The 25,078-nt window shown below is 39.0% G+C and overlaps 1 protein-coding gene across 3 annotated transcripts in view; it reads right to left on the bottom strand.

The window, feature by feature from the left end:
* The window catches only part of PRKG1 (protein kinase cGMP-dependent 1), a 1,260,290-nt gene that overhangs the window by 194,692 nt on the left and 1,040,520 nt on the right, over window positions 1-25,078 (bottom strand). For all 3 annotated transcript variants that reach the window (XM_078434117.2, XM_078434116.2, XM_078434118.2), the window contains exon 7: window positions 19,496-19,590. In XM_078434117.2, the coding sequence (XP_078290243.1) occupies window positions 19,496-19,590 (95 nt within the window). The remainder of the gene's footprint in view (window positions 1-19,495; window positions 19,591-25,078) is intronic.

Here is a 25,078-nt window from a genome sequence, read left to right as displayed (position 1 = left end):
TCAAGAACCCATGGTTCAGTTGTGATCATGTGACATCCAGTGTCATATACTACTCCTACCGCAAGACATCACTCGTTTATCAAGTTAAAATGTATTAGAGATGTTTGCTCATCTCGTGGAACACTCGCAGAACAAGTTAGTCTCAATCCAAAGTTTTACTGTAATGTGCACTTCCTTCTTCCACCCCAGGGAAATAGCCACTCTTGCCCCTGAGGGCACACAGCTGGAGTAACCTACTTCTACTAGGAAAGACTCAGGCAAGAACCCTCCCAGGCCACAGTAGGACAAGGAAGTCAGGGGTCTCAGGCTCCGGAAGGTCTAGAAAGGGATGTACAAGTTCCAGCTGGACATATATGGCTGACCCTGAGGACTGTTTTGCCTTTGGAGAGAGCACAATGAAGGAGAGTCAGAATGGGACCAGCTAAGCTTCCAGAAACGGCCCCAGAACAAGGTTCCTATGTGCCTGGACCTAGGGATGTGGTGTTTATGATGTATCAAGATATGATGAACAAAAAGTGTAAGATCCGATCCAAGAGTGTAAGTTACAGGTAAAGAAAAGATCCGTATTACAGGGGGAGAAGTAGTCACAGAAAGAAATGAATGCAAGAAATACCATGGAAGAACAGAAAATAAAATGTGTCCAAATATGCAGAAGGAGCGATACAACAGAGAAGAGGCTTGTGCAGAGATGGTCCTTAACTTACAAACTTGGATGACTACAGAAATGAAGGTATTCTTAACACAGGAATCTGCATCAAGGAAAAATAATGCATTTGAGAAAGAAATAAAAATTCTAGACAAGACTGATCTCCCACAGTATTTGCCTGGATGTATATGCAACTCTATCCTTAGGGGAGACACAGAGATCCATGATTCTTTCTCTGAACCTAGAAACGAACAATAAAACTATAAATATAAAAGATCTCATCAATCACTTAAAATTATTTCCCACTTTCCACAAACACATATAGCGTTGCCATTTTAAATAAAATCATTCAGCTAAGCAGCTCTTCCCAGGATATTTAGACATTGCTAGAAGGAGAAATTTTAAGATTTATATTCCAATTCTTAATGACTCATTCTGCTTTAGCAAATGGAAAAATAATGATTTTTTTTTTGTGGCTGGTGATAGAATGATTTATCCAGTCTTCTTCTGAATAAAACTCCCAGTTAAAAATGGAAATTAATAAAAATAAATAAGGTCTATGGTAGTCCCAGGTATATGCCAGCTGGATTAATGTCCTCAGTGCTTATCGGGGGCACATAGAAAAGTGGAAAACATGGGTTACCTTACAAAAGTGTGTGACCTGTCATGTAGGAACCTAAGACGGATATGAAATATCAACGTGACATCAGAAAATGCTCTAAAACCCATAATTTTCCACGATCTCAAATCCTCACTATTCTGGAGTATGTCTAGGAGCAAACAATTTTTTTTCCAGATACTTTTAAAATAATTTATGATCGGGGGCGCCTGGGTGGCTCTGTCGGTTAAGCGTCTGACTTCAGCTCAGGTCACGATCTCATGGTTCGTGAGTTTGAGCCCCACATCAGGCTCTGTGCCGATAGCTCAGAGCTTGGAGCCTGCTTCAGATTCTATGTCTCCCTCTCTCTCTCTGTGACCCTCTCCTACTCACCCTCTTTCTCTGTCTCTGTCTCTCAAAAATAAATAAAAACATTAAAAAATTTTTTGAAATAATTTATGATTCTTTTAAAAATATTCAGGTACACATTTACAATTCCGGACTATTTTTGTCTGGGAACACAAATTCAAAAACATAAAATAAAATAAAAAATTCTACTTTTCCAAGATAGCAAACCCATGTTTCTAAGGGAAATAGTGCATATGGATGGGGGTGGTAGAAAACCTGTATTCTTCTCATGGAATGTTTGTGGAAAATGTTCCTTTTAAAACCAACATGTTTCCCCATATGGGGAGCAGGTCTGCAGCAAAGATGTTGAGTAGACAGAGAGAGAAGCAGTCCACCATCTGGGTACCAGGCTACTGTCGGCCTGAGGGCACCACTAAGATCAGGCACTCAGGAATATTCTAGAACACAAAGGAACAGCCATTACACCTTACAGGATAAGCTCTCAAAACCCACAGACCTGAGCTGTAGGATAGTTTTAGAAGTGCTGAAAGGGGAAGGGGGCATGATAGATAGGTGCGTTATCTTCACGGTCATGTTCAGTTATCAACAGAAAACACGGGCTGAGGCCAAGATGAAACCACAAGTATGTACATGACAGTGAGCCTCTGTCACGTAAATCGTGTTGATGGGCAGACGAGAAATACACTGAATACCTCAATAGAAGAAGAACGAAGAACAGGGAGGGGCAAGGGCAGCTACATGCTTTTCCCCACATCCTGTGGAAAGGGAGCAGGAAAGGGAGACGGCCATGAAATGACACTGCCTTGTATCAAGAAGCCCCCACACCGCCCGTCCTGCCCAGTCTGGCCACTGGTGCATGTTTCCACAGTACGGGGCAAGGGCTAAAAGACCAAAGGGAGTTCGTTGGACTGGAACCCCAGCTTCTCTGCTTTATTAGCGTTTTCACCTTGCACAGGCTACTTAACCTCACCGAGCCTCCAGTTTTCTCACCTGTGGGACGGGGCTAACAGGGACTAAGGATAGAATTATCAGAACAATGCATGTGAGAGTATTTAGCACAATGCCTCAGAGGGCAGAAAATCTGCCTGGATTACCTCTACTATTTTTGTCAATTTATTTATTTTTGAGACACAGAGAGAGGATGTGCCGGGGAGCAGGAGAGGGGCAGAGAGAGAGGAGAGAGATAGAGAACCCCGAGCAGGCTCCACGCCGACAGCACAGAGCCTGGTTCAGGGCTCCATCTCATGAACTGTGAGACCATGACCTGAGCTGAAATCGAGAGTTGGACGCCTAACCGACTGAGCCCCCCAGGCACCCCTGCCTGGTTTACCTTTAAATACCTCGGTGTCAAAGAGTATACAGTTTTTGCTAAGAGTCAACACACAACTCACTTTAACAGCAACATACAGGTGTACTGGCTTAACTGTTTAAATTAACAATTTTCCTTACATTTCCTAGTGTGGGATAGGAGATCACTACTGGTTCAGATGACTTTAGGCAATACGAGAATAAACACCTTTTGTAATTCTGCCGCTTCAGGAGTAAATCCTGTCTGCCCTCTGCCTTCCAGACTGATAATCACAGAGTCTAAATCGACCAGAGACTAACACACAGCCAAAAACCAATTCCCAAAGCCAAGATCCTTTTGGCTTATCCTTGCCTGCATGCTTTGGGTAACTGATCGCTTGACGTGCGCAAAACTCCACCGTGGTACTTTCCATCGCTACTCCTGTCAGAGGGTTTGCTGCACTCCTGGCTCTCTAAATACGTTACCTAACACCGCCTGGTACTGGCGAGTGAGGTAAAAGCAAGTTGCAGAAACATAGTGTCATTAACAGACATTCTGCAAATAGGAACGCGGAAGCCCTGAGCCTTCAGAGCACGGAGTGGGGGTGGGTGGGTAATGACCTAGAGGAGAGTTGGCAGGTCCCTTGTTGACACTTGATTATATCCAGGACACCTCACAGATTGTTCAGTGAGTTTGAAAACATTGTAACAGTTTTACTGACATAAAACTGACATAAACTGCAGACGTTTAAAGTACACAATTTAAAAATTTTCAACATTTACCGACACTCACGATTCTATTATTGCACCCAAGGTAATGAGCATAACGCACCCTCCCCAAAGGTTCCTGACATCGCTTTGTCATCTCTGCATCCCGCCAACCCCCATCCCCGGTAACCCCTACTCTGTTTTCTGTGACCACAGATTAGCTGGCATTTTCTAGTTGTATAGAAATGGAACCATACAGTATGTACTTTTTATGGGTTATTTCACTCATTATCATGATTTTAAGACTCCTCTATATTGGTGACTAAATCAAAACTTCATTCTGTTTACTACTAAATAGTACTTCATTGTATGGCTAGCCCAGGATTTGATTATCCATTCAAACGCTGATACACATTTGGGTTGTTTCGAGTTTGGGACCGTTATATAGAAAGCTGTCATAAATGTTTGTGTCCAAGTCTCTGTCTTTACAGAACCTTTCATGTAAATATCTAGGAATGGAACGGCTGAGCACATGGCAGGTGATATGTTTCACATTTCAAGAAACGGCCAAACTGTTTTCTAAAGTGGTCATACCATTTTACATTCCCACTAGCCGTGCATGGGAGTTCTGTCTCCACATCCTCTTTAGCACTCGGGATGGTCAATCTTTTAAATCTTAGGCATTCAATAGCTGTACAGTAGTATTTCATCATAGTTTTTTTTAAATGCTTATCTATTTTTGAGAGAGAGAGAGCATGAACAGGGGAGAAGCAGAGAGAGAGGGAGACAGAATCTGAAGCAGGCTCCAGGCTCTGAGCTGTCAGCACAGAGCCCGACGTGGGGCTCGAACTCACAAAATGCAAGATCACAACCAGAGCCAAAGTTGGACACTTAACCAACTGAGCCACCCAGGCGCCCCTATTTCATCATGGTTTTAATTTGCATTTCCCTGTGACAAATCATGATGAGAAGATTGCCTGCTGTTTTAATGATCATTTTATCTTCATTGGGGACATAACGTGTTTAAATCAGGTGCCATTTAAAAATTGTTTTTTTTTTTGTTTTCTTATTAGAAATTTGAGAGTTTCTTAAGATATTCTGAAATCAAGTCCTTTTTCAGATTATAATTTACTTTCACAAATATTTTCTCTTGGTCTATGGAGAGAAAGTATTTTCTTACTCCTAATAATGTTTTTTTTTCAAGAATAGAAATTCTTAATTTCAATGATGCCCAATTTTCCACTTTTATGGATGTTTTTGCTATGATATATTAAACAAAAGTGCTTAACATTCATCAACATTCATCAACATTAAACAAAAGTTCTCAACATTCATCTCCTATTTTTCTCTTAAAGGCTTTATAATTTTGGTTAGGATAGATTTTAACTGAATTTCCAGACACGGTTCATGTAGAGGGCCAATTTTTTTTTTTAACTTAATGGATATTCAATTGTTTTAACACCACTTGTAGAAATTGTTGACCTTCCTTAGCGAATTGCCTTCAGACTGCTGTGGAGAATCAACCGGTCAATGGTAAGGACTCAGTTGTGTACCCCTACCCCAGCTCATGTGTTGGAACCCTAACCTCCAATACGATGGTATCTGATGGAGCTTTTTGGGAGATACTTAGGTTTAGATGATGTCATAAGGGTGGAGGTTTTATAAGAAAAGCCACCAGAGGGCTTGCACTCTGTCCCCACATGCATACGACCAAGGAAATGCCATCTGAGCACAAAACAAGAAGCAGTCACATAGAAGCCACAAGAAAAGTCCTCCCAAGAACCCAACTATGCTGCACCCCGATCTCCAACATCCAGCCTCCAAAACTGTGAGAAGCTCTTTAAATACTATTTAAAATGTCCTAAAATGTACTTGCCCTAATGCTTGGAGTATGGGGTAAGACAGTTACCACACAGCATATTTTTTCTGAAATACTCCCACTCACATTTCACCGTATGAATGAGGCATGAGAACAACGTGAGGCCAAACATAGCTGGAAATGCTCATTTCGTGTGGTGCAGCCTTCATCAGAACACCCGAGTAAACGTTACGTTCAACGATAATTTTTGGCAAGAATATTCAGAGTGCTTTAAGACATTTTTTTTTCAGGCATCGCAAGTGATTAGAATAATAACAACGAGTCTAAGCAATTAAAATCTTTGTTGCCTACTCGAAGTATGATTTATAACAAGTCATTTTTCTTCTACCCTGTATGAAAGAAAAATGAAGAAGCAATCATCTAGACTTGGAAGGAATAAAAATGACAGAGACACAAAACACGAGCCAAGTTCATTAACAAGAACATTAACTTCAAATGAAACATTCTGTATCTGTTTTTGAAGAGATTTTCAAATTTACATTATATTTTCTTATCTTGTGGCACCTAAAGGAAATTATTTGTCTGAATGGCATGTTGGAAAATAACAATGAGGGACTGATTTGTTTTGTAAGTAGCTCAATTTCCAGCATTGAAAACGACCTTATATTTAAGGCAGTAGGGATAAAGAAAGTCATTTTATAGAAAAATACTGAGACACCCTGATGTTTCCCCAACCATCTACGAAAATTTGATCCCTTTTATGTAAACAATCGCTCATATACACAGGCATAAAGCCTTCATCTACCATGGAAGTCCTCTTTTATAAATCCCCTTGCATTTAACAGGATTTTTCTAAACAATCTATTTCTTAATTTACCAAAAACTAACGTATCTTGGGTTGCTGATCAGTGACTGACAGTTATACTAAGTTAAATCAACCACTAACAATATTTGAATCTACAGTGTGCGCTAAAGTATTAATAAGATTATCAGATAAATTCAAGAAACAACAACAAAATACTATTTTGTGCAACGAACTTTATATTCCAGGGGAAGGTGTTTTCAGAGAAGTTCAAAGATCATGTGTTTGAATTTTGTTGATTATCTTCATTATTGTCTGTGGAAGCTAGGCCAGAGGCATTTGCATGCTAATATCTATAATTTAGGATGTGTGTGTGGGAAAGAGTTGTGCATATGCGTGAGGGGGGGATGTGTGTGTATATATTATATTAATATTGTATATTTATATTTTATATTAATATTTATATTAAACCAAGATGTGATTTACATCAATCCTCTGATGGGGTCCTTGACATCAAAACCTAATGGACCACTGTATCCCAGGTATCTTTATGTCAAGATGTAAGAGGATATGTACGTATCATGAGTAATAAGTGACTTCAGAGGAACAGACAGCTTCTATATGCCTGAACACTTAAGCTCTGTGCTGTACTAGGCTGCCAGGTTTTAATATCCCACTTGGGGCTTATTATAAGTTTAGTTTTTCATCCATGCCAGGAGGGACTATAATCATAAAAGATCATTCAGTGGAAAATGCCTAAAACTAAACTACATCATAGGGATGATGGGGACACTGGAGATCTCAGTATGACCAGAACACAGATCATGAGGAAGGCATGTGGGGGATGAGACTGCAGGGATAATATAAGAACAGACCTCCCAGCTGGGGCATCACAGGGAGCCCTTGAGAAGGAAAAGTGACAGGAACCCATTTGTTGTAGAGAATGTTGTGGGTTGAACTGTGATTCCCCAAATGCAATGTTAAAGTCCTAAGCTCCAGAACGTGTGAATGTGAGCTTATTTGGAAATATGGTCCTTGCAGACATAATCAAGTTAAGATGCTGCCATATTGGATTAGGGTTGGCCCTAAATTCAATGACTACTGTCCTTGTAAAAAGAGAAAGATTTTGAAACAAAGACACACACAGAGGGGAGACAGCCATGGGAAGACAGAACCAGAAATTGAAATGATGAAGCCATATGGCAACGATGCCAAATATTGCTGACAACCACCAGAAGCTAGGAAGGAGGCATGGAACAGATTCTTCCCCAGAGCTTTCAGAGAAAACACGGCCATGGTGACACCTGTATTTTGGACTGTTAGCCTCCAGAATTATTAAAGAGTAAAATTCTATTGTTTTAAGCCTCTCAATTTGCAGTAACTTATTATGGCCCCCGTCAAAACTAATAATGAGAAAGTGTCATATCCATAGTAAGTGGAGTTGATGCAAGGTACACAAGACTGTACACAGGGTGACCAACTGGGAGGAACAACATTAGTCCAGCTGACACCACATCATGGGGACACTAATCAGAACAGTGGCAGCGAAAACAAGACAAAGCTGATGTTGATAATTACTTAGAAGGCACAGTCAACAGGGTTAGAGATCAGTGGTATAGGGACGTCAAGAGAGGAAAGAGTCAGGGATGACGCCCAAATTTCTGGTTTGCAAAGCAGTTATTACGAGAGAGACTACTTGGCATAGATTTGCTTGGGAAGAGAGACAATGTGAATGTATTTGCCCAAGCACCGTTTGAGGTATGTGAGCGATATCTAAGTGGGCAGGCCCCATAGGAAACTGGGTCTGGAACTCAGGAAGAAGTTTTAGGAGAGTGATACAGACATGATAATGTGGCTATGGCACTGTGGGCTTCTGCCACGGTATCACTCAGCACACTCTAGTTTAATGACCTGTTTACCTGTAAATTCTCAACATCAAAGTAAGCTAGTACCCGAAAACAGAGAAAACAACTTCTTTTGATCAATACTGCTCTCCCCAACAGGCCATCTTGCAGATGGAGTAGTGGTACCAATAAAGTGTGATTTTGGTTCTTCCCAGTCAGCTCTACAGAAGAATTGGCCCTACATACTGGCAGTTTTTTAGCTTTGAACCTTAGCCACAGATCCAAGATAACAGGAAAAAATCCCATTAGATATTCTGCTACATCTTACATGGATTACCAGTTCAATTCTCAAAAGAATAATCTTTGCTAACTAATTATAATCGTCACTAAGACAAAAGAAACAAAACAAAACCTCTGCAAATCTCCAGCGCTATGCAAAAAGAAGGGGCCTAGGTTGGAGAAATGAGCTGGAGCTGGACAGGAGAGCCCATGGGGACGGGTGGAGAAGGCTGACTATGGTCCAATCAAGATAGCAAATGGGACGAAGCCCTTCACATAGCCAGAGTTCCAGAGTATTTCTAAACATGAGCCATAAGCTTTAGAAATAACTCTCTCTGGATGCATTTCAGAAAGAAGAGACACATGGAGACTGAAAGATAAGGGGTGGAAAAGCATTTATGCAAACAGCAGTGAAAAGAAAGCTGGAGTAGCAATACTTACATTAGACAAAATTGACTTTAAAACAAAGACTGTAACAAGAGACAAAGGAGGACACTACATAATTATAAAGGGGACAATCCAACAAGAAAACAAGAGTAAGTATTTACGTACCCAACATGAAAGTACCCAAATGCATAAAGCACCTCTTAACAAACATACAGGAAGTAATAATAGTAATACAATAACAGTAGGAGACTTGACACTTCATTTACACCAGTGGAGAAATCATCCAAACATAAAATCAAAAAGGAAAACAGTGGCTTTGAATAATACACTGGACCAGATGCATCTAAGAGATACATTCAAAACACTCCATCCTAACACAGTGGAATACACATGCTATTCAAGCGCCCATGCAACATTCTCCAGAATACATCACATTTTAGGGCACAAGTCTCAACAAATTCAAAAAGATCAAAGTCATATCACACATCTTTTCTGACCACAATTCTAGAAAACTAGAAATCAACCACAAGAAAAAATCTGGAAAGAACACAAATACATGGAAGTTAAATAAGATGTTACTAAACAATGAATGGGCCAACCAAGAAATAAAAGAAGAAATAAAAAATTACATAGAAATGAAAATGAAAACACAACGGTCCAAAACCTTTGGGATGTAGCAAAAACTGTTCTAAGAGGGAAGTTTATAGCAATACAGGTCTACCTCGAGAAGCAAGAAAAATCTCATCAAACAACCTAACCTTACATCTAAAGGAGCTGGAAGAAGAACAAACAAGACCTAAAACCAATAGAAGAAAAATAATAATGATTTGAGCAGAAATAAATTAAATAGAAACTAAAAAAAAACACCCCACCAATATAGCAGATTAATGAAACCAGGAGCTGTTTCTTTGAAAAGAGCAACATAATTGATAAATGTCTAGCCAGATTCAACAAAAGAGGAGGAGGAAGAAGATGGCTGGAACAAAGTCAGAAACAAAAGAGGATAAATAATGACCAAATCACAGAAATATAAAGGATTACAAGAGAATATTATGAAAAATTATATACCAACAATTTGGACAACCTAAAAGAAACGGATACATAACTAGAAACATAACCTCCCAAAAGTGAATCAGGAAGAAAGAGAAAATTGGAACAGATTGATTACTAGCAATGAAATTGAATCAGTAATAAACTCCCAATAAACCAAAGTCCAGGACCAGATGGTTTCACAGGTGAATTTGACCAAACATTTAAAGAAGAGTTAATACTTGTTCTTCTCAAACTATTCCACAAACAGAAGAAGAAGGAAAGCTTCCAAAATCATTCTACCAGGCCAGCATTATCCTGGATACCAAAACCGGATAAAGACGCTACAAAAAAAAAAAAAAAAAAAAAAGAGAGAGAGAACTACAGACCAGTATCTCTGATAAACATACATGCAAAAGTCCTCAAAGTATTAGCAAATTGAATCCAATAATATAAGTGCCATTACCACGATCAAGTAGGATTTATTTCCAGGATGCAGCACATCAACAGAAGAAATAATAAAAACCCTATCATAATTTCAGTAGATACAGAAAAAGACTGTGACAAAGTACAACTTCCATCATGAGGAGGAAAGACCCTAAACAAAGTCAGTTTAGGGAACATACCTCAACATAATAAAGGTCATATATGAAAAAACCACAGCTAACATCATACTCAATGGTAAAAAACCGAGAGCTTTTCCCTTAAGATCAGGAACAAGACAAGGATGTCCACTCTCATCACTTTTATTCAACATAGTACTGGAAGTCCTATCTGCAGCAACCAGACAAAAGAAAGAAATAAAAGGCATCCAAATTGGTACGGAAGAAGTAAAACTTTCCCCATTTGCAGACAACATGATACTATATATAGAAAACCCTAAAGACTCCACCAAAAAAACTATTAGAACTGATAAATGGGGGCGCCTGGGTGGCTCAGTCGGTTAAGCGGCCGACTTCGGCTCAGGTCATGATCTCGCGGTCCGTGAGTTCGAGCCCCGCGTCGGGCTCTGTGCTGACAGCTCAGAGCCTGGAGCCTGTTTCAGATTCTGTGTCTCCCTCTCTCTGACCCTCCCCCGTTCATGCTCTGTCTCTGTCTCAAAAATAAATAAACGTTAAAAAAAATTAAAAAAAAAAAGAACCGATAAATGAATTTACTAAGGTCACAAGATACAAAATATACAGAAACCCATTAGATTTTTATATACTAATAATGAAGAAACAGAAAAAGAAATGAATAAAACAGTCCCATTTACAACCAAAAAGAATAAATCCCAAAGAATAAACTTAACCTAAGAAGTGAAAGACCTGTACTCTGGAAACTCTAAAACAATGATGAAAGAAAGTGAAGATGACACAGACAAATGGCAAGTAATTCTGTGCTCATAGATTGGAAGAACCAATATTGTCAAAATGTCCATATTACCAAAATAGATTTAATACAATCCCTATCAAAATCCCAATAGCATTTTCCACAGAACTAGAAAACATAATCCTAAAATTTGCATGCAACCACAAAAGACCCCAAATAGCCAAAGCAATGTTGAGAAGAACAATAAAGCAGGAGGTATCACAATCCCAGATTTCAAGATATAATCCAAATCTGTAGTAATCAAAATAGTATGGTACTGGCACAGAAACAGACATACAGGTCAATGGAACAGAGTAGAGAACCCAGAAATAAATCCACCACTTATGGTCAAATTTTTGACAAAGAAGGCAAAAATATACAACAGGACAAAGTCTCTTCAACAAAGAGACAAACTGGACAGCTACATGAATGAAACTGGGCCAATTTCTTACACCATACACAAAAATAAACTCAGAAAGACCTAAACTCGCCTAAAGGTGAGACCTGAAACTATACAAACGCTAGAAGAGAACACAGGCAGTAATTTCTCTGACATTGGCTGCAGCAACATTTTTCTAAATATGTCTTGAGGTGAGGGAAACAAAAGCAAAAGTGAACCACTGGGACTACATCAAAACAAAAAGTTTCTGCACAGCAAAGGAAACAATCAACAAAACTAAAAGACAATCTACTGAATAGGAGAAGATAATTTGCAAATGACATATCTGATAAAGGGTTCATATCTGAAATATATAAGGAATTTATACAACTCAACACACATAAAGCAAATAATCCAATTAAAAATGGGCACAAGACATAAATAGACATTTCTCCAAAAAAGACGTCCAGATGGCCAACAGACATGTGAAAAGATGCTCAACATCACTCATCAGGGAAATGCAAATCAAAGCTGCAATGAGGTATCACCTCACATCTGTCAGAATGGCTAAAATAAAAACCACAAGAAACAACAAGTTGGACAGGGATGTGGAGAAAAAGGAACTCTTGGGCACTGTTGGTAGAAATGCAACCTGGTGCAGCCACTGTGGAAAACGGTATGGAGGTTCTTCAAAAAATTAAAACAGAATTACCATACGATCCAGTAATTTCACTACTTGTATGTACCCAAAGAAAACAAAAACACCAATTTGTAAAGATATATGTACCCCTCTGTTTATTGTAGCATTGTTTGAAAATAGCCAAATATGGAAGCAACCCAAGTATCCAATGCTAGATGAAAGGATAAAGATGTTAAGTGTGTGAGAGTGTGTGAGTGTGTGTGTGAGTGTGTGTGTGTGAGTGTGTGTGTGTGTGTGTGTGTGTGTGTGTGTTACAATGGAATATTACACAGCCAGAAAAAGAATGAAACCTTGCCAGTCACAACAACATGGATGGATCTAGAGGGTATAAGGCCAAGTGAAATATGTCAGTCAGAGAAAGATAAATACCATCTAATTTTACTCATATGTGGAAAACAAAACAAAACAAAACAAAACAAAACAAAACAATACCAATGTACAAAGAAGCAAACCAAGAAATAGACTGTTATTTATAGAGAACAAACTGGGTACCAGAGGAGAGGTGGGTAGTGGGAGAAATCAGTGAAACAGGCGATGTGTATTAAGAATACATTTATGGTGTAACATATAGTGCGCATATGTATATATAAGGTTTGTAGTAATGTACAGAATTGCTTAATTGCTACACTATACACCCGAAACTAATATAACACTGTATGTTAACTACCTTGGAATTAAAATGAAAAAAAGAAGGAAGGAATGAAGGAAGGAGGAAGGGAGGGAAGGAGGTAAAAGAAAAGTGCTCACTCTTTCTCTGTTGGTCCAAGAGATTTTCCCTGAGAGAAACAGAAACCCAAGCCTAACAACTGGGACATGAGATCTCTCTCCTATCTTCATGGTACAAGGACATGAAGCTGAAGCCCATCCTCGCGAAGGCAAAAATGAAATAGCCACGAAGACATGGCCCCGGCCCCAGGGAGTCTGTCAGTCTACCAGGTCCGCTCAAAGTGGGAGAGCAAAAAGACAAACAAAAATGAAACGAAAACTCCCCAAGCTATAATAAACCACGCAATAAAACAGGAAGGGTCTGCAGATATAAGAAATGTTAGGTTCTATACATCAAAGTGAAAGTAACAAAATATCAAATAATAGTTGAAAAATAATAAAACGAAAGAAAATATAAACAGGAAATAATACAAACAGACATGAAGACAGATCGCTATGCACAGCTAACATGATTTACTTATCTAATGAATATCAGTTTATTATTATCATTCTAACATACATGCTATATACATTACTTGGCTTATTAATGACCAACTGTATGTAGCCAGGTACGATTAGTCCCATTTTACAAACCATGAATCTGAACTACAAAGAAGTGAAGGGAAACAAGATCACACACCTTATCAATGGGAGGGCTGGGATTCGAACCCAGGCAGTCTCATTGCAGAGCTCACTAACCACTGTGGTGTGCCAAGTTGAACTTCTAAAAGTCATATTTAAAAACTAATCACTGGGAAACTCCTCGGTGGATGGGTCCAATTTAAGACTTGATGCAGGTGAAGGGAGAGAATTGCCCAGATCCCATCACAAAGGCAACATGGAATGATACAGAGCAAGAAGATACAGACATGAGAAAATAAGGCAAGAATGGTACACTGAGGAGTTGAAACCTGGAACACAGGGAACCCCCAAGTGAGAGATTAAGAGAAAGGGGGGTGAAAGAGAGTATGCAGGGATAATGCTTAGAATTTTCTAGAATTGAGGAAAACTATATTCTCAGGACCAAAGAATACAAAGAGTGATATGAAGGAAAAGAAAACATATCTGCCTCTAGACAATGTAGGAAAAAATGTACAACATCAAAGACAAAGAGATAGCGACCAAAGAAAAAGGCACACGACCTAAAAGGAACAGTGATTTGACTCACTGCACACTATGGATGCCAAAAGACAACAGACTTGTCTTAAAATGCTGAGGATAAGTAAATTTTAACCTAGATTTCTATGCACAGCCCAGGGCACATATAGGCAAAGGCAGAAAGTGTAAACAGATAATCTATGAACAACTATTAAAGAATAAACCCAAAAGGAATGCGCTGGTATAATAATGACTAATTAGACATAATAATGACTAATACCTAAGGATTTACCAACCAGGTGGAGTCAGAGCCTAGAAAACTAGAGAGAAAATGGTATGAGTGGTTTGAACACAGGAGAATCCTTGTATCATTCAAGAGAAGGACAGAGCAACGGTTAACATTACATAATAGCTATACCTATTACAAATCTAAAGTTAATCATTAAAATAGAAAAAGGGAAAATTTCTAAATAAGGGATGGCAGAAATTCAATTCGCATGACAGAAGGAAAAGAAAGAAAAATGACATATTGATGCAAAATCAAAGAGAGATTCCAGATGTGTAAAAATTTAAGACAAATAAGATACGCTTATGTACATGTATGAATAAAATATATAATAAATTATAGACACATAAGCAGTGAGGGTGTACATGGCCAACCTCAAGAGATGATGGTGGGAGGGAAAGAATGACAAGGATACCAAAGAGCCTTGAATTGTATCTATCATGTTTTATTTCCAAATAAATACATGAATAATGATCGGATTCAAATATGGCAAAGTACTGAAGTGCACTATCCAGTATTCTATCCTTTGATGGGCTATCATTTTATTAATTAACAAAAGAGAGAGGGGGGAAAACACGTTCAGAAATGTTAATTCACCTTCCCAAGATCATGGTCCTTGAGGGAAGAATCTGGGGAAATACAGAAATGGCTTCTTCTTTTTTCCATCAACAAGGACAGACCTAGCACGTGGCAATGGTGTTCAGAAGACTGGAAATAGCTAGGAGGGTTCCTGGAGGGAAGGGCCCTCTGGCAGTGGCCTGTTATTAAATGCCAGCATTTAACAGGGTGGCACAGGGCTGCGTTTGGCATCCAGTGGTCTGTTCCAGCTGTAAAGAGGCAAAATCCCAAGGGAAGCAGAGGCTGTGACCTAAGGAAAGCTAGAGATCATCTAGTTGAATGGTCTCAGTTTACAAATTCAGAACCAGAGACCCAGAGAGGTTAACTGGCTTGCTCAGAGTTATATAATCGGTGAGTGGTTGACCCCACATGTAATGCTATGCCAATTATACCAAGCATTCTAAACTCTGGCCAAGAAGTAACAGAGCCTTCTTGGAATGACGACGGGGACAGGGATCACCGCGCTGAGGCTATTGCTAATGACAGTGAAAACAAGATGGTGGCAGCACTGATGACAACAGCTAACTTTCTTTGAGCGTAATTTAAATTCTAGGCACTCATTCAAATGCTTTATAACAATCCCCTTGATTATTCCTCTCAACGACCAAAAAAAGAGTCAGGTATAATCACCACCTCCATTTCTGATTCCAGGAGAACCTCTGAGGGTCTCATGATCTGTCAGTGACAAGTGGACCCTAACCCATGTCGACTGATTTCTGAGCTTGAACGCTTACCCACGTGCCACGCTGACGACTCAAATGTCAGGGGGCAGGGGGCAAGGGGCAATGGGAGCTCAGCCCCATCTGTCAGGTTCCACTGAGTCTTAGGTTTTTTTCCTATCACCTCTGATGCAAAGTGTGGGTGTGGCTTAGAATATGACACCATCCGATGCCTGTGTGGATTCTGCGTGGTTTCGAGTCAGGTGTAGAGCTTGAAGCCACAGTGAGTCGGAGTGGGATGGACTGACTCACGAGTTACTGGACTGCACCTGCAGTAATCTCTCTTAAACACAAGTGTAGTTTTCATGTACATAAGGAAAGAGCACTTCTGTCAAGAGTACAACATTTTGCCCTCTCTCTGGTGTGGAAAAACTATTCTCGTGGCCAAAAAAAAAAAAAAAAATAGTGACTGAGCCAAAGAATACAGAATAATTTGCTTCACGTCAACCAACAAAAGTGAAAGCCATCCATGACTTCAATACTTCCGGTAATGAGATGCTATTGGTTAATGGGGTTAATGGATGTTGATGATATAGATTGTATCATATCTATGACTCGACTGTCTCCAGAGAACAAGGAAATGGAGCTTGTTACTTCTAGAGGCAGAACTCCAAAGCCAAGTTCTGGAGTCAGGCGGCCAAGGTCACATCGCAGCTTTGTCATTCAATTATCTACCATGGGCTTGCCCAGTACTCATATTAGGCACACTAAAATTTAAAAATAATGGTCAAAAATTCATGTCAAAATTACCAGTATTTTAATGGTCTGCTGGACATCCTTGAGAAAATAAAGCAACAATTCCCAGTACGTATAAATTTTACATGAGTGAAAACAATGATCTGAAAAGCTGTTATGGACACACAGAGATCGCTGACTATGTAATCTTTCTTCCAAATATAAAAATGATATGATTTGCCAAGAAGCATAGCTATTACTCAAAAGGATACACAGTGCCCAGAAGACTTTCTATCTCAAAGTAACATAAAATTTTACAGTTTTTAGAGGGAAACAAGTAAAACAAATCAATCTGATTTGTGAATGGTTAGAGTTTCTTGTGTGCAACATTGAAACTCAAAGAAAAGATCAAAACGGAACATAGATACTCAGGGTGAAAAACAGGTTACAGCTATAGGACACCAAAACATTAAAAAAAATAAGGAAATAAGAAGGGTTAACCTAATAGGCTTCCTTTACTGAATTTAGATAGATAGAAATCACAAAATGGCAGCTCACAGGTCAAATCGTTTGCAGAAGTGTTTTGCTGTTGTTGTTGTTTTGCTTTGTTTTTTGCTTGCAGAGCTTTTTTTTTTTTAAATCAAGTTACAAAATCACATTTCATATTTGTTTTCCCAAAACCTAAGTTTTTTTCTGCTTAAAAAACTGTAGCAATGAGCTAGTGTTCAGTAACTGCTGTACTCTTGACGTAAGGGCTTCTACTTACCTACCTCACTTTGCTCATTTACATTACCAGCCTGCAACCCTTGTAGACAAGTGAGTTCATAACCCTTTCCCCACTGCCAAACAGATCCAAGCAGAGAAAGTGGCCAATCGCAAGAAGCGATTACCTGATTAGAAATCATTAGAGAGAGGCTCATTTGTTTGTTCGTTCGTTCGTTCATTCATTCATTCAGTAAATGCATGTTGAATATCTGAAAAGTACCAGATACTGAGCCCAAATCAGAATGTAAGCATATGGACTTCTTTCCATCAAGGCCACACGCAGCCATAAGATGTATGTAATAAAGAGAAGTGAGAACAAAGCATTGATGAATGGAAATCACATGAGAAATTCTAAGCAGTGCTAATGGTGACAAGGGTCCAAAGGAAGGGGAATTTGAAAAAGGAAGGGGTGGTCCGCAGAGTAAACCTATGGCTGAGAAGCGACAGAAAAGACCAGACAGAAAAGAAAGAGCATACTCTGATGCTTGTAGCAAACCCCTGACATGTAAGAGGGCACTTAGAGGAGGCTGAGAAAGTCGGGCTGAGTAGCGAGAAAGTAAGAGCAAAGGGCACAAGAAAGAAAGAAATTGCTGGGGGGGAGAGGGGGTGTAGGGTGACAGCGGGGGTGACGAGACAGTATACGGAGGACTGAATACGGACAAAAGAGAATTGGGCACCAAAAAGTTCACGTGAATAGCCATATGCTAGAATGAATTCAGTCTAGACGGAATACCACTAAATGTTGACCTCAGAGAAAATTTGGTAACTTTTCCATAAACTGTATCTTCAGGGTCACTTTTTAATTTTTTTTTCAGGGTCACTTCTTAAGACACATTCTAGGAAGGGGTTACCACCACCGAAGCTTTCTTTAATTGGCACCAAAATTCAGTGGCAATAAGCTAACAAGAGGAAATCTGTCAATTTCCAGTTATGTTTTATTGTCTGGTGTTCCACTTGTGATCTCAATCAGAGGCGATTGAAAATGTTTCTGTTTCTTTGGCTCTGTTGGAAACGACGTTTTTCACACAGGCATTTAATCTTGGACCAAAGGAATCAGGTGGCATTATTCTCTAGCATCCTCTACAGATAATCAAGGGAAAGAAACATTCATGTACCAATGCTGTCTCTGCCCGTTATACTGAAAAGCTAGTGCCTATCGCATTCTTTTGTGCGTGTATAGTGAATGTGGTATTTCTTCCGACTTTGCTGTTGGAAAAAAGCTAACGGGAAGTACATGCTCATCAGATAAGGATCAAATGAACCGCATACAAGAAAAGAAAAAAAGAAAGTCAAATGCATTTAGTTCTATTTGGTTCTGAATGTTCATTAGCTAATGTGGTGTACTTAGGAGGACTTATCAGATCCGTTTCATGTCTATAGCTGTGAAAGGGTAGGAAAAGAAAAAGAAAAGTTGCTCTGTGCTTGTGGCTTAAAAATTAAAACTCCCTGAGTTATTTCTTCATAACAATCTTAAACAAAATGCTTCTAATGTAATTTTTAAAAGAAGGCATAATTTGAAATGGAAGCAAAACTCAGTGTTCCAAATATTTTGGGAACGAATTATAGCCTACTGCGGTTCCTCTCTAGCAGACGCTCCTGCACCTGGAATTTGATATCAAAATAAAAGTTTATTGGTTATTTCTGATTCAAGTATGTATGTGTACACACACACACACACACACACACACACACACACACACACCCTGCACTGAGTTTTGAAAAGTCTCATCTATATATACTGATAATTCAGATGTGTTGTTTATTGGAAAACAAGAAGAGAATACCCAAATATATGTGCCAAATTTGTCATGCATTCTGTAAAATGTGTAGTCCAAAATTAACTGGGTTTTTCTTCCATAGTGTATGGGAAGAAATCCCAAGTGCTTGCTTCTCGAGGCTTTACAAGTAGAATTTCCGGGACCTTGCAATATACGTCTCTGGGTCCATCCATGGTTAATGTTCATGTGCATTATCTCCGCCACCGGGAGGACAACTACTACCCAGACGTGAATCCCAGCCAGTCTCCACTGCCTTCTGATCCTTGGTTTGTACAGTCGGCTCAGGGATTTCCAAATTCTCAACCAATCACCTTCCTAGGATTCTGAGCAAAACTACTGCACAAAGTAAGCTTAGCAGAGACTTTTCCCTGCCTTTTAGAGTCTTTATAGAGATTGTGGTTACTGAGCACAAAGCTAGGAAATTTTTCCATTACTGTAAAAACGTTATATTACAGAAGCTAATCCATTTATCTTAAAGCCTATGTAAATGCATTACAAGTCCACATGGAAATAAATAAAAACGATTATTAAGCCTCTGTGTCTGGTATTAGGATAAACACTAATTAAAGGGCCTCTTTTGCTAGGAGCTCAATATTTAAGACAGGAATTTATGTCATGCTCAAACCAAAACCGTGTCCGATGTGATCTACTCACCCTTGCAAGGCCTTCTCTCCAAACCAGTCTCCTTTCCCTAAAGTTCTAAGAAAGACCGGGTCTTCACTTGGTGAGTCTTCCCGCGTGACATTTACCTGCAAAGGGAAACAATAAAAGTCTATATCCATTGCACACACGGATTGATCAAATGAACCCTAACCTATGATGTTAATTCCACTTGCTTCCACTTTTAAAGAAAACGCATACATTACCACGAAAAGGACCAAAACAATATCACAAATGTCCATGCACATCACAAGAAATGCCCATCAAATACTGTTAGGCTGTTTCGAGCTGTTTTCAAGAAGTAATAAATTGTCCAGAAATCCGAATTTCACTTAATTCTCATTCCTGTTCTTGTTTCCTACCTCCTGTGAGGCAAGCACTATGAAAAATTAAGTGAGCCTTCCTCCAACCTTTTGTAATGTGTTTATGTGTTTGGGTTTTTAAAAAATATGCATAGCACAATACAGTATGTATCTTACTCTAAGATAAATGTAAGTATGCAACTTACATTTTTTTTCCCCTTAACATTGTTTTATTACTTGTTCCGTGCTCTTAGATATGAATCTAGTCCATTCATTTTCATGTTTCAGGGCCTTTTTCCATTCTCTGTTTACTCATCCATTTCCTTACAGGTGGACGTTTATATTGTTTTTGCTGCAGTAAACATCTTTCTACACACCTCTCATGCACGTCCCCATTCCACGAAGACACGCTTGTCTCTTCCACTCACAGGTTAATGAAGCCTTTTTAGAGGTCCCTAACCCAAGACAGTCCTTAAGGTCCACCTGCTTTGTTCAGTAGGATTTCAGTTTTTAAAACGAATAAAATTCAGTTTTCACCTAATAAAGAGCTGTACGTTTTTTTCTATTTTTTTGATTTTTATTTTAGAGAGAAAGTGCTCATGAGTAGGGAAGAGGAGCAGAATTTTTTTAAATGTTTATTTGAGAGAGAGTGAGAGAGCAGGGGAGGAGCACAGAGAGAGGGAAAATCCCAAGCAGGCTCTGCACTGACAGCACAGAGTCCAACACGGGGCTCAGTCTCACAAACTCTGAGATCCTAACCGGAGTCAAAACCAAGAGTCCATCGCTTAACCTACTGAGCCAACCAGGTGACCCACAAGAGAGCGTCTTAAGCAGACTCCATGCTCAGTGTGGACCACTACCCAAGGCTCAATCCCACAACCCTGCGACCATGACCTGAGCTGAAATAGAGTCAGACACTCAACCAACTGAGCTACCCAGGTGCCCAAGAGCTGTAAGTTGTTTGAACGGAAAAGCTTTATTGCCCAAACAAGATATCTTGGCCCCTAAGGACTTGTGTCCACAGAAGGAAAATAATAATGTTTTTGTTGCATGAATGAAGACCTAAATGTAGGAAGCTGTAACTTAATTCACTTCCCCTCCCCCAGGTTCTACTAATATTCATAAAACTGGCTATGTTTCACCTAGAATGGTTAAATAGTTAAAACTCACCTACCTGGAAAATGTAAGGTGGTAGAAAAAATTCATTTGTTTTAATCAGTAGGGTTTTAAGTTTATTTATTTTTGAGAAAGAGAGCAAGTGGGGGAGGAGCAGGGAGAAAGGAAGACAGAGGATCCCAAAGAGGTTCCAGGCTGTCAGTGCAGAGCTCAACATGGGGCTTAAACTCATGCACCTGGAGATCATGACCTGAGCCAAATTCAACAGTTGGACATTTAAGCAACTGAGCCACCCAGATGTCCCAGAAAAAATTAATTTCTTAAAACAATGCTAGACACTTAAGCACATTTAAAAATACTATGCTTTGGGTTTCTGAGTTTAGAGATTAGATGACAAAGAACAGGACTTTTGTAAGTAAGAATGTATGTGCAAGGTGGAGGGAATTCAATTATTATTCTCCACTGATGCATTTGATTACTTTTCCACACTGTATCAAAACCATGGGGATGTAGTTTTTAACCCTCTTAAACCAACCTATATCACAGAGATGCTCATTTGCATGCTGATAAGGCTTTTATAGATGTGAATAGAAATACACTACCGCATTGATTCTCAAACTTTGTGGTAAGGGGCTTTACTTAAAATAAAGGCTACTGAACTTATTAGATATGTCTCCTAAGACAAAGGAAACAAAAGCAAAAATGAACTGTTCGAGATATAGTTCGATATCTCGATATCGATATAGTTCGATGTAGTTCGAGAACTACATCGAGATAAAAACATTCTTCACGGTGAAGGAAATAATCAACAAAACTAAAAGGCAGCCTATGGAATGGGAGACAATTTTTGCAAATGACCTGATAAACTGTTAGTATCCAAAATCTATAAAGAACTTATCAAACTCAACATCCAAAAACCAAATAATCCAGTTAAAAAATGGGCAGAAGACACTAATAGATGTTTTTTCAAAGAAGACATCCGGATGGCCAACAAACACATGAAAAGATGTTCAACATCACTGATCATCAGGGAAATAGAAATCAAAACTCCAATGAGTTACCACCTCACACCTGTCAGAATGGCTAAAATCAACAACACAAGAAACAACAGGTGTTGGCAAGGATGTGGAGAAAGGGGGAACCCATGTGCACTCTTGGTGGGAATGCAAACTGGTGCAGCCACTCTGGAAGACAGTATGGAGGCTCCTCAAAAAGTTATCAATGGAACTACCCTGTGATCCAGAAATTACACTACTAGGTATTTCCCTGAAGGATGCAAAACTACAGATTCAAAGGGGCACATGCACCTCAATGATTATAGCATCACTATCAACAATAGTGAAACTATGCGGAGAGACCAAGTGTCCATTGACTGATGAATGGATAAAGAAGATACGGTGTGTATATATACACACACACACACACACACACACACACACGCGCACACACACACACACACAGGAATATTAGCCATTAAAAACAATGAAATTTTGCCATTTATAATGACATGGATGAAACTAGAGAATATTATGCTAAGTGAAATAAGTCAAATACCTTATGATTTCACTCATGTGTGAAATTTAAGAAACAAAACAGGTGAACATGGGATGGGGGGAGAGAGGGGGAAGCCATAAAGCAAACTCTTAACTATAGAGAACAAACTGAGGGTTAATGGAGGGGAGGAGTGTGGGGAGATGGGTTAAATGGGTGATGGAGATTAAGGAGGGCACCTGCCGTGATAAGCACTGTGTGTTTTCTGCAAGTGATGAATCACTAAATTCTACATGCAAAACTAACATCACACTGTATGTTAACTAACTGGAATTTAAGTAAAAGCTTGGAAGAGAAAAATAAAATAAGGGCTACTTGACTGTCATTCTTGAGGTTCTAATCTATTGGGACTTGGAAATCTGCATTTCAAAAGATTAATATAGGTGTCTTAGATGCAAATGTTCCATAGACCAAACTTTGAAAGACATGAATCCATTGTTTTATTTCTGAACCTCGGTTTTCTCAACTGTACAATAGGCAACGCAACAAAATTATCTTTCAGTCCTGACTATTAAAAAAAAAGGCATGAACTAAGGTGTAATATACTAAAAGATCATTAGTTCAAAATTAGATATAAAGATACATTATATAATTGTACATTTGTCTTGTGGTTAACAACAACAACAAAAAGATTAAAAATTTGAAATGCCAGGTTTATGCAAGGCATGGAAAGATTTCAGTGGATTTTGAAATATCTTTACAAAAATGTTACTGAAATGCAGGAACAGAGGCATAAAAAGTGGGCCACCTATTGAATAGACCACTTTCTGCTTATATGATAAGTGTGAAGAATACCCTATCTGCATAATCCATATATGTGAAAAGATAAGCAGGTCAAAGAACAAGAAGAAAAGCTTTCCTTTAAAGTTGCAATTTCTACACTTTTTCTTTTTACATATAATGAATCATTCTAAATATGCAGACATCAGGCATGGACATTTGCATCTTTAATTCTAAAAAAAAAAATAAGTTAGGATAGAGAAAGTTAAATATGCAGAGATAGCCTCTCTAACCTTGGCCTATATTACTTATTATTTTCCCTTAAACCACAAAGTACTTTATGACCCACAATGCTAGGGGAAAGGAGTACCTATGGAGCCTTTAAAAAATTTTTTTTTAACGTTTATTTATTTTTGAGACAGAGAGACAGAGCATGAACAGGGGAGGGGCAGAGAGAGAGGGAGACACAGAATCTGAAATGGGCTCCAGGCTCTGAGCTGTCAGCACAGAGCCTGACGCGGGGCTCGAACTCACGAACCGTGAGATCATGACCTGAGCTGAAGTCGGACGCTTAACCGACAGAGCCACCCAGGCACCCCAACTTATGGAGCCTTAAAGACAGTAATACTTGGTCTGTCTGACCCGTGTTACCTCATCACCTCAACTAAAAAATTGGAGAGTTATCTCAAAAGAGGGTATGTGCATGTATGAATTAAATAAGGAAATCTCATGTGAAAAGCATCCTTTTAATGGTAAGTGCTCAAAAAGGTTGATGACTTTCCTCATATTTTCTCCCTTTCTTCTACTACTCATGTTTCAGAAATTCATGCATTTGGTTGTAAAATAAATATCCCCTTATCACTACTATTGCTCTTTCATTGTTGCTATGAAACGCTATTTAGAGCAGAAACTTCTTTTCCTTCTAGAGAAATAAGAGTGTGTGTTTTAATGTTTTCACTTACCTATGTATTAACTTGTTTTCTGAAAGACATATGTGGGGTCTAGTGATTTGAGTTTTTTAAACTAGTTAAGTTTATTTATTTATTTTGAGAGAGAGAGAGAGAGAGAGAATGAATGAACGAACGAATGAATGAATGTGAGTGGAGGAGAGGTGGAGAAAGAGGGAGAGAGAAAATCCCAACCAGGCTCCGCACTGTCAGCATAGAGACCGATGTGGGGCTCCAATTCATGAACCTTGAGATCATGACCTGAGCCGAAACCAAGAGTCAGACGCTTAACCGACTAGGCCACCCAGGCGCCCTTAAACTCTATTTTAAAACCATACACATATTTTAAAAATTAAGAATCAAAATAAAAATTAGAGATTTTTAGGGGGACATCTAAAATTGATCTTTGATACTGAAGACTTCAATAAACAGTATCAGTGTACTCAACCAACATGTTTAATCAAAAACAATTTTAAAACACGAAACGTTTTAGTACAGATTCAGGTTATATAAACAAAGCAATGTTTACTGTAAAAAACCCAAAAGAAGCTTAGAATTTACAGATTTATGGGAAAGACCCAGCTGGAGAATAAGGGTTAGGTCATCACTCTCCTACCTGTGTGACTAACAGACCACAGAAACCGAGAAGTCCCCAAACCAAAGCATTTCTCCTTTCTAACAGTGTTCCTCACATAGCACTCAAAACTTGGTCCTGTTATTCCCAAACCAAAATGCCTCCTGAAGGAGAATGAGGGCACTTTAGGCAACGTATCTGCTAGCTTGGGACACGTACAGGGTAGGAATGTTTTTTCTGAGCTTCAAGTTTGCCTGCACTCTTTGAGCCATGAATTAAATTCAGTGTGGTCAAGATGTAGGATTTCTAGGAGTAGGATGTGATCATTGAACCTTCTGTGTAACATGGGAGTAAATTAGAGTCTCTC

The sequence above is a fragment of the Panthera onca genome, chromosome D2 (genome assembly GCF_046562875.1).
Source record: "Panthera onca isolate mPanOnc1 chromosome D2, mPanOnc1 haplotype 2, whole genome shotgun sequence".
In the NCBI taxonomy this organism is placed as follows: Eukaryota; Metazoa; Chordata; class Mammalia; order Carnivora; family Felidae; genus Panthera; species Panthera onca.
This window is presented reverse-complemented; position numbering and strand designations above follow the sequence as displayed.